At 41.6% G+C, this 13,326-nt stretch overlaps 1 protein-coding gene across 1 annotated transcript in view; it reads right to left on the reverse strand.

Annotated features, from left to right (window-relative positions):
• The window catches only part of PEX14 (peroxisomal biogenesis factor 14), a gene marked incomplete at its 5' end in the record, with an annotated part of 66,764 nt that overhangs the window by 23,637 nt on the left and 29,801 nt on the right, over positions 1-13,326 (reverse strand). Inside the window, 1 exon segment of the mRNA XM_058818560.1 lies at positions 11,171-11,255. Within this exon segment, the coding sequence (XP_058674543.1) occupies positions 11,171-11,255 (85 nt within the window).

The raw sequence follows: 13,326 nt of genomic DNA on the forward strand, positions 1-13,326 counted from the left end.
TACACTGTATCTTTTCTAAAACATTTCAGACTGGCACAATCATCATGGGCAAAGACCGACAGGTTTGAGAATCTATACATGCCTTATATGCACTTGAGTGCACATAACAAATAATTTATTCAAATAACATATTTATACCTTTTTTTTGGTAGATCGTCTATGGAAATAGTTTCAGATTCCTAAATCTCATCAAGGACTCAAATTCATGCATTGCTTTGATTGGGTACTAAAATACAGGACATGTCTCTGGTCTCCTTTTAGCCCAATGCTCCCCTCAAAATCCAGTCACTGGAGTTGAATATTCAATAAGGAAATACAGAAATATCTGTAATTTTAACACTGTCTGTTGCCTTCTAATGCATCACAAAAATTCCAGCCCAGGAATTAAAATGGGAGTGGCCATACAAAATTCACACAGACACTGGAGTGAACATTAGGAAACACTCAGGGCCATGATCCTGCAATATAACACAAGTTGGATCAGTAGGGGAGGCAGCTGAAGCAGTTCAAAGTATGAGGATAGCTCTTGGAGTTCCTGGGCTAGGAAATATTCCTAAACAAAGGAATCACTGTACAAATAAAAAGGGAGTTGATAAAAATGGAAGATATCCCCTTCTGAGCACTATGTAAGACTGTGTCTCCTCCAGAAATGGACCAGCATCAGTGTCCAGGTGTGCCCAAGGGGTTTTCAGGGTCCAGGCCAATGATGCAGGGCTGAGGCTGCCCTCAGCAGATCCCTCTCTCTCCACGTGGCTCTGCACTCCAGTCTCAAAGCTCAGGAGCCACGCCAGGCACAGGGACAGCACTGTTTGATGTGCTGCTAAAGGGGCAGATCCCTGAGCAGCAGCTTCGTCCGTGGTCCCCAGGGATGCCACAGCCCCCAGACTCCCGAGTGCCAACAGCCACACACAATAACTCAGCCCTTACAGCAACCAGTGGGAAAAAGCTCACAAAACTGACTCTGATTTTTTCTTCCTCTGTTTCCTCCCTGGTTTTCTTTCACTGCTGCTGCTGTCTGTCTCAGGTGGCCTGGCACGGAAAAGGCTCTCCTTTCATGATGAAATATGTGGGACCAGGTGAGGCCCTGGGTGCAGAGAAGCCAACAAATGGGCAAGAGCAGCTTGTGTTCCTCCTGACAGTGCATGGGGTGCTGGATGCATCCTCAGTTAGCCTCCTGACAGTGCATGGGGTGCTGGATGCATCCTCAGTTAGCCTCCTGACAGTGCATGGGGTGCTGGATGCATCCTCAGTTAGCCTCCTGACAGTGCATGGGGTGCTGGATGCATCCTCAGCTAGCCAGCCCTGACAGTGCATGGGGTGCTGCATGCATCCTCAGCTAGCCAGCCCTGACAGTGCATGGGGTGCTGGATGCATGCTCAGCTAGCCAGCCCTGACAGTGCATGGGGTGCTGCATGCATCCTCAGCTAGCCAGCCCTGACAGTGCATGGGGTGCTGCATGCATCCTCAGCTAGCCAGCCCTGACAGTGCATGGGGTGCTGCATGCATCCTCAGCTAGCCAGCCCTGACAGTGCATGGGGTGCTGGATGCATCCTCAGCTAGCCAGCCCTGACAGTGCATGGGGTGCTGGATGCATCCTCAGCTAGCCAGCCCTGACAGTGCATGGGGTGCTGGATGCATGCTCAGCTAGCCAGCCCTGACAGTGCATGGGGTGCTGCATGCATCCTCAGCTAGCCAGCTTCACGAGACACACACACACCAGCACTCGCTCTACCCGACACTAAACTCACACCTCGCAAACAAATTATTTAACTACTCTATCCCCCAAGGAAGACAGAGATTATTTCAAATGCAGCTCCCTGCTCGTCTCTCACATACACGCAACGGCCTGATAGGTTAAATGCTGCCATTTAATTACAGTAATGGAACCTGCTATTTTTTGGTTCCCTTGAATCCTCTCTCGCTCTCTTTTTTAAACACATACAGAGTCATCTTTTAAACATGTATTTTATATCCTGAGTTTAACAGCTGCATTCTCCTGGTTACTTGAAGAGCAGAAGTAATGATATTCTGATATTCTTTTCAGTACCTCTGAGCAACAGCCTTTTAAACACTACATAAAAAACACAAGGTAGGGGATGCTGTAAGAAGGGATGCAGGCTAACACTGCAAAGCCCAATCTGCCCCTTCATTTACTTAGATGGTTTGTGTTGATTTTATTGAATAAAACCAGCTTAACCTCTTCCACCAACCCTCAAAGCAGCTGGGGTTAGAATGGTGGATAAACAGGAAAATGCTTTAAGTAATTTTACTGAAAATTCTATACAGTACATCACACTGACAATATAGCACAGTATGGCTGTATTTACAGATCTATCACTGGCAGTCAGAATTATCCCAGATCTAACTGTTAATCTGCCTCAGTGTCCCCACCTAAAATTCCTCAGTTTCCCACTAAAATGTGGAGTTTGCAAACTCTTTCAAGAATATAAAGGTCTAATGAAGATGAAAAAATGTAATTTGAAATGTTTTAAATTAATCTTATAATCTTGCCATTTCATAAAGGGTGTCACAAGGCTAGTCAGCTAATATTTGTAGAGTACTTTGAAGATGCAAAGTGGCACAGAAATATGGGAAATAGGTGTGTTAAATTCTTGAGCATGCTACGTTAACACCTTTTCCCAAGTGAATTCAGGAAGGAGGCAGTAGGTGGCCAAAGCCCAGACAGTTTATGGTTAGTTATTATTAAAGAAGGGCATGTAACACAGTGCTATGAGTAACACTACAACTGTTAGTGGATTTTACATTTCATATTGCATAGCAATTAGAAAAAATCCAGAAGCAAAGTGTAGGTACTTCCAAGTAAAAATAAATTCTTACCTATGCTAAGGCCACAACACTCCTAGAAAAATACCCATATTATACCTGTCCTCAGCTCGATTTGTCCTCTAAATGTGAAATGCTTATTTATTTGTTCCGTGGTAGTTGGCTCACAATCAGCCAGCCAGCCATGCAGGGATATTGCCCATCTTCATTCCCTGGTATGGATATCCACTGGTGTCTCTAAAGGATGGAATCTTAAAAGGTGAGGCAAGGCAGAGACAAAGACAAATTTAATTTTATCACCGTAAAAAGGGACATTTCCACATGGGCAGCAAGGACATGAATATCATGTGTATGCAGGGGTGGGGGGATTATAAACGCATTTTTGGCGAAATTCAATAAAGCTGATTCCACTGCATAAGGTCAGCAATTTACTTTTAAAAAATGATATGATTGCAACTTTTAATATAACCCATGTATTTGCTGCAAGATGCTCTAGAAGATTGTGTAATGTAACCACCTGACCTCTCTGCAGGAGCAGAGATCACCCCATTTACCCTTTATTGTCTTGCTAAAAGCAATGCACATTTGCACGGTATGACAAAGTCAACAGCTTTTACTTCAGAGCGCCTCAGGTTTCATGAGAATGAATTCTCTGCTCTGCTCCAGGAGAAGTGGAGTCACCTGGACGAGGCTCCAGGAGAAAGAATAGCAAGGAATGAACCCAAAACTAAATTAACCTCTTAGTTAAAAAAAGACTGATTGCACTCCAGACTAAAATTAAGAGTTTGCAGCAGAAAAGCAAACTGTAGGATTTCATGTTCAAGGGGACCCAAGACATAATTTTAAACAGAACAAAAATGTTGGCTAAGAGATCCTAGAGAATTATCTCATACAGGAACTTATTTTACCTTTCCTAGCAGGAAAGTATCATTAGGTCTGAAATGGATTTCAGCAGAACACCACAGATTATCCTAACTACACTCCTTGTTTTAGCCTCAAGAGGGAAGGCTGTCTCCTTAGACTCAGAATACCAGGTCCATTGTCAGAGCAGTCAGAAGCTGAATTCATTTACTTGTTCTGGGAAGACTGTGGGGAAACCCTGAGCTAGATGACCATGAAAAACAAATCCCTTCTGTCACAGAAATATTTTTATACAAACATACATAGATTTCTTCAACCATCTCAAGGTGAATCTTACTTCAAAGGTCAAAGCTGCAGGGCTGGATTAGGATTGCACGCAATCTGCCTGAGCCTTGACATTCTGACATTCTAAAGTTTGCAGCTTTCCCCTCCCATACACAGCTGATGGAAGTAAACTCCTAATCTCTCTGAAAGTGTGGCTTTTACTGCAGCACCTTCAAAAATCACACACCGCAGCACCAAGAGCTCTGAAACAAGCATATCAGAGCAGTTTATGAACATAGCTAACATAAATCTTACTGAGTCAATAAGGCAAAAGTGGTAATTAACCCCATTTTACAGATGGGCAAGCTGCAAACAAGAAGTTTACCCAAAGCCAAGGAAGCAGTCATGTCTCAGATCTCCCATGCCTGCTTTTAGATTGTAACTACAGAAGTGACTTTCTCTTGGACTTGGCATTTACTTTCACTCAAAAGCATTATAAATAAATATTTAAATTTACAAGTCAGACTTAGGGGCTGGGTCTTTTTTGCCCATCACTAAGGTTAATGATTTCAGGCCTTGGAATATAATTGACTATTTTAGCATTATCTTCTAGGTAGACTTCAATTCACTCTGCTGTAATCATATTGTTTTTTCAGTACTACCAGGAATGGAAACATTACTTTGTCAGTAAACAAGGCAGATATGACTCAAAATACACTCCATGAGCAATAGGAGTTAATTTTGCAAAGCCATTTTTAACGGCTCTTTTACATTAAATAGTCACTGTCAGATAGCCAAGTGGAGAGACATCATTAAACCCATGACATTCCAATTATTTCTTAAAATTAAGCTTACAAACAGCATTTTGCAGCATGCACAACTTCCTAAGCATCAAACCAGCCTGTTCCAATTTATCAATAATTTTCAAGCCAAGAAAGGATTGGCTTCCTTTCTACACTGCATCACACGAGCAGTTATGTCTAACCTGATGTCAGGTGATTTTCTGCCCTCTCATAAATGACTAGTGACTGGGATAAGAGTCAGAGATGAGCAATAAACTTATTTCTCCATGTTTATAGGGACTGAACAGACTAGTTTCTCCAAGCTTCCTTTCAAATCTTGAGGAATGACAGTGAAGGGTTTCTTCAACTATATTCTTCCCAAAACCCTCCAAAGAAGCACCATATCTGATTCCCTCAGGTTGAGCAGTTTACCACATTTTGTTAGCACTGCTGTACATTCCTTGTCACCAAAGAAGCCAAGAAAATCCGTGCAGTTCATGACAAGTTCAGACATCACAAAATGTGGTAAAATTGATGGGGAAAGGAGTCAGCATGATGAATAGGCTGGTACTGAACAGCAGGTGACAGATCCGCATGCAGAAGAGTGGCAGGACAGGAAGACATCTCCTTCTCAGCAGATGGATAGTGATTCTCAATCATTTTCAGGAAGAAAAAAGAAGGCAACTAATACAAAACACAGGAAGGTGGAACTAATTTCTGGATCACAAGCACATCTATTCCTCTGCATTATGATACTCCAGGAGTGGAATGTGTATGTTGAACATTATCAGCACTGGGCAAACACAGCAGAGTGCCACAAATGGATGTGATTACCCCTAATGCTGATTTAGATAGGAACTGGTGTGAGTTTGTTAGCAATGACAGCTTTCATTCTCTCACTCTTCATTCTTAAGTTCCCTAATAAGCTCTTTGGGAGACAATCACATTTCCCCATTTATGCAGGGTTGTGTAGAGCCAAAGCTTGGATGGGAGGCACCTAAAGAACAAACTGGTTGCATGACAGGTGTAGGACATGTTTTTATTTATCCTGGCAAAATATTACAAGGCACATTAGCTGTCTTGCACAGTCATAAACAGAGGCCCAACCATCTTTAGTAATTAAATATCCCATGGTGCTTTTCAAGAATCTTAGTAAATTTTTTACTCAGTAATTACATTCTCTATCCCTAAAGCTCCCTCTGCAAGATCACTTAGATAAAGTATTCTTCATTTCCTCTCCTAAAAATCGCAAAGTGATGTTGAACAGCTGCTGTTGTCTACCTCAGAGGTGGATGCTTTTTAGTGGGAAGCACAGTGAGATCTAGATCAAACCATGATTCTGATAATGATAGATAAGCCTATAAACACCATCCAACATGCTCCATGCAACTAGCTGCAAAGTTTCCATAGTTAATGGGTACAATGTGCTCCAAAATCCTGAAATGAAAGGCAGCATGAAAATGCAGAATGTGCTAGCTTCCATGCCACCTCCACAGTCATTTCTGTAAGTCTACACAAGATGTTAGAGTTACTTTATGCTACTTGAACACCTGCTGCAAACTTCTTAAATAATCAGAAAGCACCTCCCTGCTTCTACCTATGCTAGTGAACTTTCTCTTGCTGTGTGCTGATTTGTACTAGAAACTTAAAACACTAAGCATGTTCTTGCAATAAATTTTTGCTATCAGTATCTGAACTCCAGGTCCTGCTTGTAGCTGTGCAAGTTCAGGTGATGAGGTCTGTGCAGGCATTGGTGTGAGCAGCTAGAGAACAAGGTACCTGAGCTGCAGGACAACACAGGACAAGCCTCACTCACGCAATCAGTTGTGCATTGTCTGGTTGGGATAGTGCACCATTTTTACAGTAGCTAGTATGGGGCTATGGTTTGGATTTGTGCTGGAAACAGTGAACAGATTATACCTGTGTCCCCTGATCAGCTGGGCTCAGCTGAGCCATCCTCTCGTGCACTTCCAGCCTCATCACTGTTGGGGTGGGAAGAGGAAAAGGCCTTGGCTCTGTGTGCAAGCACTGCTCAGATACAGCTAAAACACCTCTGTACTACCAATACTGTACTACCAACACTGTCCTCAGCACAGATCCACCACAGCACCACCCACACTACACTGTGGAGAAGCCAACACCAGCACAACAGTGAAATAAAGCCCTTACTCCTTTTCTGCACCATCTCTCAATCCATGTCCTGACAGGAAGTTTCAAGAGAATGACAAGTCACCTAGCATTCCTTGAACAGTCAACACTTATGGTCTAATCCCACATTTGTGTATCAAACATGGTACTTTCTAGAAAAGAATAAGGTTTGGAGAGCCAGAGCAGTTTGGCCTAAATAGGGATTTTGACACCATAGGTTACTAACTCTATTTTTCCAGCTGAGTTGGCACTGGACTCCATTGGCTTGCACTGTATTTTATTCTCAAGAAAAGCCTTTACAAAAACTGTTTGAGCTTCACTGAGACATGTTAAAGAATTAATTACAAAGTAAAGCTGAAGGAGAAAATTAATTTTGGAAACACAAGAGGTTACTTTTCTTTTCCTCCCTTTTCTGGAAGTGGGGGAGGAAAGGCAGTTATTTTCATCTTCATGCTGGGGGCAGGAGCTGGGAGCTGTCCAGTCGATAACCTGGCCATCAGAACAAGGTTTGTAATTAAAAGGTCACTGACCTGGAAAGCTGGGGCCTCACTCTCAGAGCTTCTCAGTAATGACGGCACTATTAAATTAAGACTGTTATGAAATCAATGCTAAAAAAGCTTTCATGGTAACGAGATTCCATTCAAGGACATGCAAACTGCCTCATGAAATGGACTTAAATTATAAAAAAAAAAAAAGGGAGTAATAAAAGAGGGTTAAATTGAAATCTGCTGAAGAATTTGCTTTTTTTAAGCCCTCCAGCAGTGGGCTGTGCCCCCATCCTTCAGGTCCTGAAGGTGATTCACTTGGGTTTCTTTGACAAAGGGGAAAAGGCAGGTTCAACTTCCAAGAATGCAGACCAAAGAAAGAGGAAGAAAATCAAGTCAGTTTTTGGCTGGAGATTTTGGGGCTGACAGCATTTGTTTCCAGGGGATCAAGTGCCTTTGAGCTCTGACTGGGAAGGGCATGTAGAATTAAATAATTTTTTCATCTCTTCAGAAATCACCATAGTCTGGCATCTTGACACTGGAAAAATTTTCTGGAACATTGATGCACTGCAGAAAACCTTCTGAGTGGACATTTTCCCAACATAACTCAACAATTGTACATTAACTTGCTTTAATGCACCTCTGTTCTTCCATCACTATTATTTCTGAGCTCCTCATATGCTTTCATCAGTTCCCACAACCCCACTCTGGAAAGGCATTACTGTAGTCATTTTACAGACGAAGAGAACAAGCAACTAAGAAAACAGTTCTTCATCCAAGATGACACAACAAGTCTGTCACCTCACAGTTTTCCCCTTCGCTGCCCCAAAAACCCAGCACCCTGAAAACAGAGCTTGCCATGTACAGTGCATTTCCACCCCCTTTCTCTGTCTTGCCAGAACTTAAGAGATTCAGAGCACACAAAATTAACAAGGCACACGAGTTACCGGATGGGTAACTGAGCAGTGCAGGACATCTGAGGCACAACAGTTAAATGACAGACACATTTCCACAAGGGTTTAAGCCCCACATGCTGTCTAATTACTCCCAAGGCGCCGCTGATTCTGTGGCATGTCATCAGCAGAATCAGCGAGTTGGACAAAAAACAAACAGCATCTTTTTTTTCTTTCTTTTCTTTCAGATACTCTGAGGGGAAACAGCTGTTTTTCCCTTCATCTGAAGAAGTTCATGATAAAAAGGAGGAAATGTCATAAATTACACAAAATGCCAGTGTAAGCTTCAAAGAAAATGATAAATGATTCTAATAACTTCATGTTTCTCATTAATGCCTCTGTATATGGGAGTTTAAAAGTGCTTAAGACAACAGAGAAATCTCATCTGACTTTTGAAAGCCCTTTTACAAATCCAGGATACCCTCACTCTCCCAACTGTCATCAACACTCTATCACCCCATGTGCCAGAGAGAGCAGCTCAGCACACCTGAACTGCACAGAACCAGGAACACCTGATTTCAGCCCCTACAACTACTGTTTCACCAAACCCAGTCCAGCTGATAATCCTGCAGAAACTTTCATTTCTCATCTCACTGAAATGCACTAAACCAAATCCAGCTCCTATACTAAAAGGAAATAAAATTTGATTGGCCTTTATAAGGAAGGAGATGCTTATAGAAAAAGAAGAAAATACTGTAATTCTTGGCAGAACCACCTCTGTGAGTCTCAGAAGTGAAATTTCTTAAGCCAAGTCAGGCTTGCAGGACCTTTTTCAGCTGGCAGTGAGGACTCTCTACCAGACAGCCTCATCTGGGGATAAGCATTATCACTGGGATGACAGGGACTGTACACCAGAGAACAGGGGGAACAGCCCACCAAACCCTGTAGTCCCTCATCTGCTCAGGCCTAAACCAGCCACAACATCTATGTTTCAAGAACTGACTCCATCTGCTAGATCACATAGGCACCATGCCAGCATGGAACACAGGCCACATTCCATGTGGACATATTTCCAGTGACTGCTGGCTACAGGCGCTACTGGACTCTACTCCTTCCCATCTCCTATGGTTAACTTTAGAAAAAAAACAATTAGCACAGAGGGAAGGAGGGCTAATTAACACACAGGAACAAACAAACAGTTCTACCAAACCATTTCTGCTCTTTAGTAATTATTAGCCAAGTAATTCATAAGAAGTATTAGTCCGGCCACAGTTTCTCTGCGCCTCCATCTCCCCACCCTTCCTCTTCTCCCAGTCAGGGATTTATTAAAATTAAACAGATTAGATGGAGCTCCTGATACGAAAAACTGTTCAGCGAAGCCTGCGGTGGGGAAGTGCAGAGCAAACACCAGAGACATTTGTCTCTAAATTGCTCTAAATACCTTCTGCAAATGAAATTCTAACCCAGCTGTGTTGAGAGAGAAAATGAGGACTAACTGGTCATTGTCAGCACAGAAGAAGATCAGGCAGTTATAATATTGCACGATATACTGGGGGCTAAGGATCTCTCGGCAACAATAGATTTTGTATCAGGTTACCCCGGGTAATCAGCACAGCTTTTAGGCTCAGCTTTCCCTTGCTTCATTGCTTCGATGATAGAGTTGAAATCCCCAAGCTTTTATGATTAATTACTCCCCGTAGGTCCACATATTTCAAGGAAAAACTCATGGTGCACAGCGACCAACAGGCTCCAAATTTTAATGTCATCCTGATGGCAGGGCAGGGCAAACAGATCCCTACGTGATTGGAATGTCCTCTGAACTGGCACTAGGACAAGCAGAGAGGATCTCACTCCAAGTGATGTGCCCCTGAACTACCTGTCATGACATCATTGCCAAAACACAAGGCTGCCATTCCCTTCTAGGTTCCCTGCTATTCAGGGTGAGCAAACTGGTGCATGTATTTGAACTCTCCATCTCGTGACTTCAGGTCTCAGGCATCTCAATAGGCACTTCATAACTCCAAACAGAAAAAGATGGATTTCATAGGCTTCCCTACTTTTCAAAGCTCAAGATCTTTAGCTCTAGAATTTGATGTACCTTGAAGTACTTATGACTACAATGTGTATGTGGGTCACTCCCCTCTGAAGGTTGGAATTTGTGTTTTCAGCATCATTTCAACACCTTACAGTGCTCTACAACACACGTAATTAACTTCAAGTTAAAGCTGTTGTTATTTATGTCTTCTGGTAAGCAATATGGTCCCAGGACTGTAGCAAAATATAGAGTGAACATCACCTGGAATGCACTGCAAGTTGTGGAATAAAAACTTTAGAAATAAAATAGGAGCAAAGGATAGTTCCACTATGAGTCAGAAAGTAAAATAAATTTTCTGTAAGGCAATGACCAAAGTATGCTGCACCTCACTAAGATGATATAGGATTTGTCAGGATCTGTTCTATCCCTGCTATAGAAAAGGGCTAAACTCAGTCAGTAGTTTACCATTTCAGCCTGAAAGTCAGGCTGACCCCAAGCTTGACCTTAACCTGACCTTGTTGACTTTTACCAGGTTCTTTGCCTCTCTCTGGCTCTCTTTGGAAACATTTGACCTTTTCACCCAGAGATTGGCCATCCTAATGCCAGAGTCAGTAAGGTTTGAACTGACCAGCTAGTCCACAAGCATGAACTGTCCTCATTGCAGAAAAGATCTGATAACAGTTAACCAGAAATTTCCCATGTGTCTTTTGTATTCTATAATTCCACATCTGGTGCAAATATTGCACTAGTCAGTTGGGAAGAAAAGAGACTGATATTTCTTATTACCCTCAGATCTTCTTTAGGGGCAGACTAATGGCTTTGCCCATAACATCTAATATTCCACAGCAATACATTTTGACTTTACACTAATTCAAGGTCCCTCATTATCACTGAGATCACAACCTAAAGAGTTCATACCTTTCTTCTTCAGAAAAGCTCTTCTGGTTGCGAGAGGACTTTGGCGGACTCGTGGATTCTGTAAAAATTTCACTGCTGTCACAATCTGAGGAGGGCAGGAGGATTGGAGAAAAAAAAAGAGAGAAAAGATCCAAGTTAGGCATGGTCAAATCCCTATTTTACATTAGGCACTGTGGACTGCAAGGTAAGACAACACACCCATCACATGGAGATTGTCTGGAGACAACACCAACCTTCAGAAATGGTTCAGCAAGTATCAGAGTTTGTGGTTTAACTCTAAACAGACAGCACAATTACGGTGTTTAGCTTAGAAGTTTCTTGTTTAATTACTTTGGGAGCAGCTCTACCTGTACAAAATTCTCGTTTAAGATTATTACGTGTTTCTGTTATTTACATTGTGATCTTCTTACCTAAGTTGTCTCCTACAGTTAAAGCCAGCCTTGAGTCAATGCATGTCATCTGCAACAGTTGGCTTATTGTAAGAATGCTTCCTTTCTATCTGACTCAAAGCTCCCTGCAGATTCTGAGATTAAGGCCTTTTCTGCCATCATTCTAATTTATTGAAAGCAATAAATAAACCTCAGCTTCTCATGACTAGAGAAGAAGCGACTTCACATGTTTTGGATCACATAACAACAATCAAAAAAGTCACTTGGAATGACACAAATGGGTAGGCAAGTAGTTAAATTTATATTGCACACCAGCAAAAGCCACAGATGACTTTTGTCTACAAACTGACTTCTACATCCTTCGTTAAGGTGACAGAGCACGTAAAACAGAGCACTTGTACAAGCAAAGGGTAAAGTCTGGGATAATACTCAATGGCATCAACAACAGCACTAGATGTTTACGTTTCCATTTAGTGCCAGTGAAAGGTATTTGATTTTTTTCTTCATATGGTAGTTCCATTTCCCACATACTTCCCTATATTGCTATACACGTTATTACATGTTACTGCACCAGTGATTCCCTCCACTTTTATACAAAAACATCTGTTCTGATTGTGGCATCATGAGGAATAATGTGCTCACAGCACATCCATGTGAACTAGTGGAAGAGATTACTTCCCTTCTCTAGTGCTAAAATTAACCATCCCAATATGCCAGACCCATGTTATTCAGGTCTTTAAGAGTTTATCTTAAAATACAGTTTCTGGAATTCAGTTCCAAAAAGGTTTCCAAAACTTTGACAGCAGAAAAAGAAGGGAAAATACAGCATCACTCCTGAAATCACTAAGTTTCACTTTGTGTTTGAATCAAACACTTGGAATATGCATTTCTGGTCAGAGAGCAAAGTTCTGATGGGTTTAATGGCACTTTCAATGTACTCCTCAGTGCATTCCATCAATGTTTTTTTCTTTTAAATTGCATCTCTTATTTCTTTAAATACATTAATCAGGCTAGTGTAGGCAAAACGGATCCATTGGACAATGCAATAAACATGAATTATCATCTATCCAACATGCATAATGGCTTAAAAATACATAATAGCAGGTGTAGTTTAAATGATTAGTTATTACACCTGTGGTGGGTCTGATTCAATTGGGGAAAATCATCTTTAATAGGTTAAAAGGTTTAGATCACCAGGCTTCCCTTAAAGTGGCTGTAGAGAGGGTATGATGGAGTACGCTGTCATTACTAATTCATTTAAGAAAAACATGGGGGATACAGCAAAGAACAGCATAAACGAGTGAATCCAATTTAAACATCAGGTAAAGCAGAAAACACCTTTTAAAAAAGCATGATAAATGAATTTGGAAGAGAGATGAAATTGACATATTTATTTTAACGGGAATTTGACAAAGTCCCAGCACACTTCAAAGCTGGGAGGATAAAATGAATGGGGTATTTTTAATTCTTTTCATTTTCTTGTTTTCCTGCATTTTTTCCTTAAGTTCCATTCAGTAATTTTGAACCACAAAACAGCAGAGTAAAAACCACCCTACATAAAGTATACTTTGGCTTCATTTATGTGCACTTGATCTGTCTCCAGCTGAAATGCAGGTGACAGGCAAATCGCAGATTTAAACTGTGCTGATATTGCTGTGCCAGATGCAGAAATATAAAGCACCCAAACTAATAACCTTAAGATAATATGCTGAATAAGAAAGATGCCCAAATGAGCAGACCGACAGACACGTGAACATATCAAAGCCA

The sequence above is a fragment of the Ammospiza caudacuta genome, chromosome 22 (genome assembly GCF_027887145.1).
Source record: "Ammospiza caudacuta isolate bAmmCau1 chromosome 22, bAmmCau1.pri, whole genome shotgun sequence".
Classification (NCBI taxonomy): domain Eukaryota; kingdom Metazoa; phylum Chordata; class Aves; order Passeriformes; family Passerellidae; genus Ammospiza; species Ammospiza caudacuta.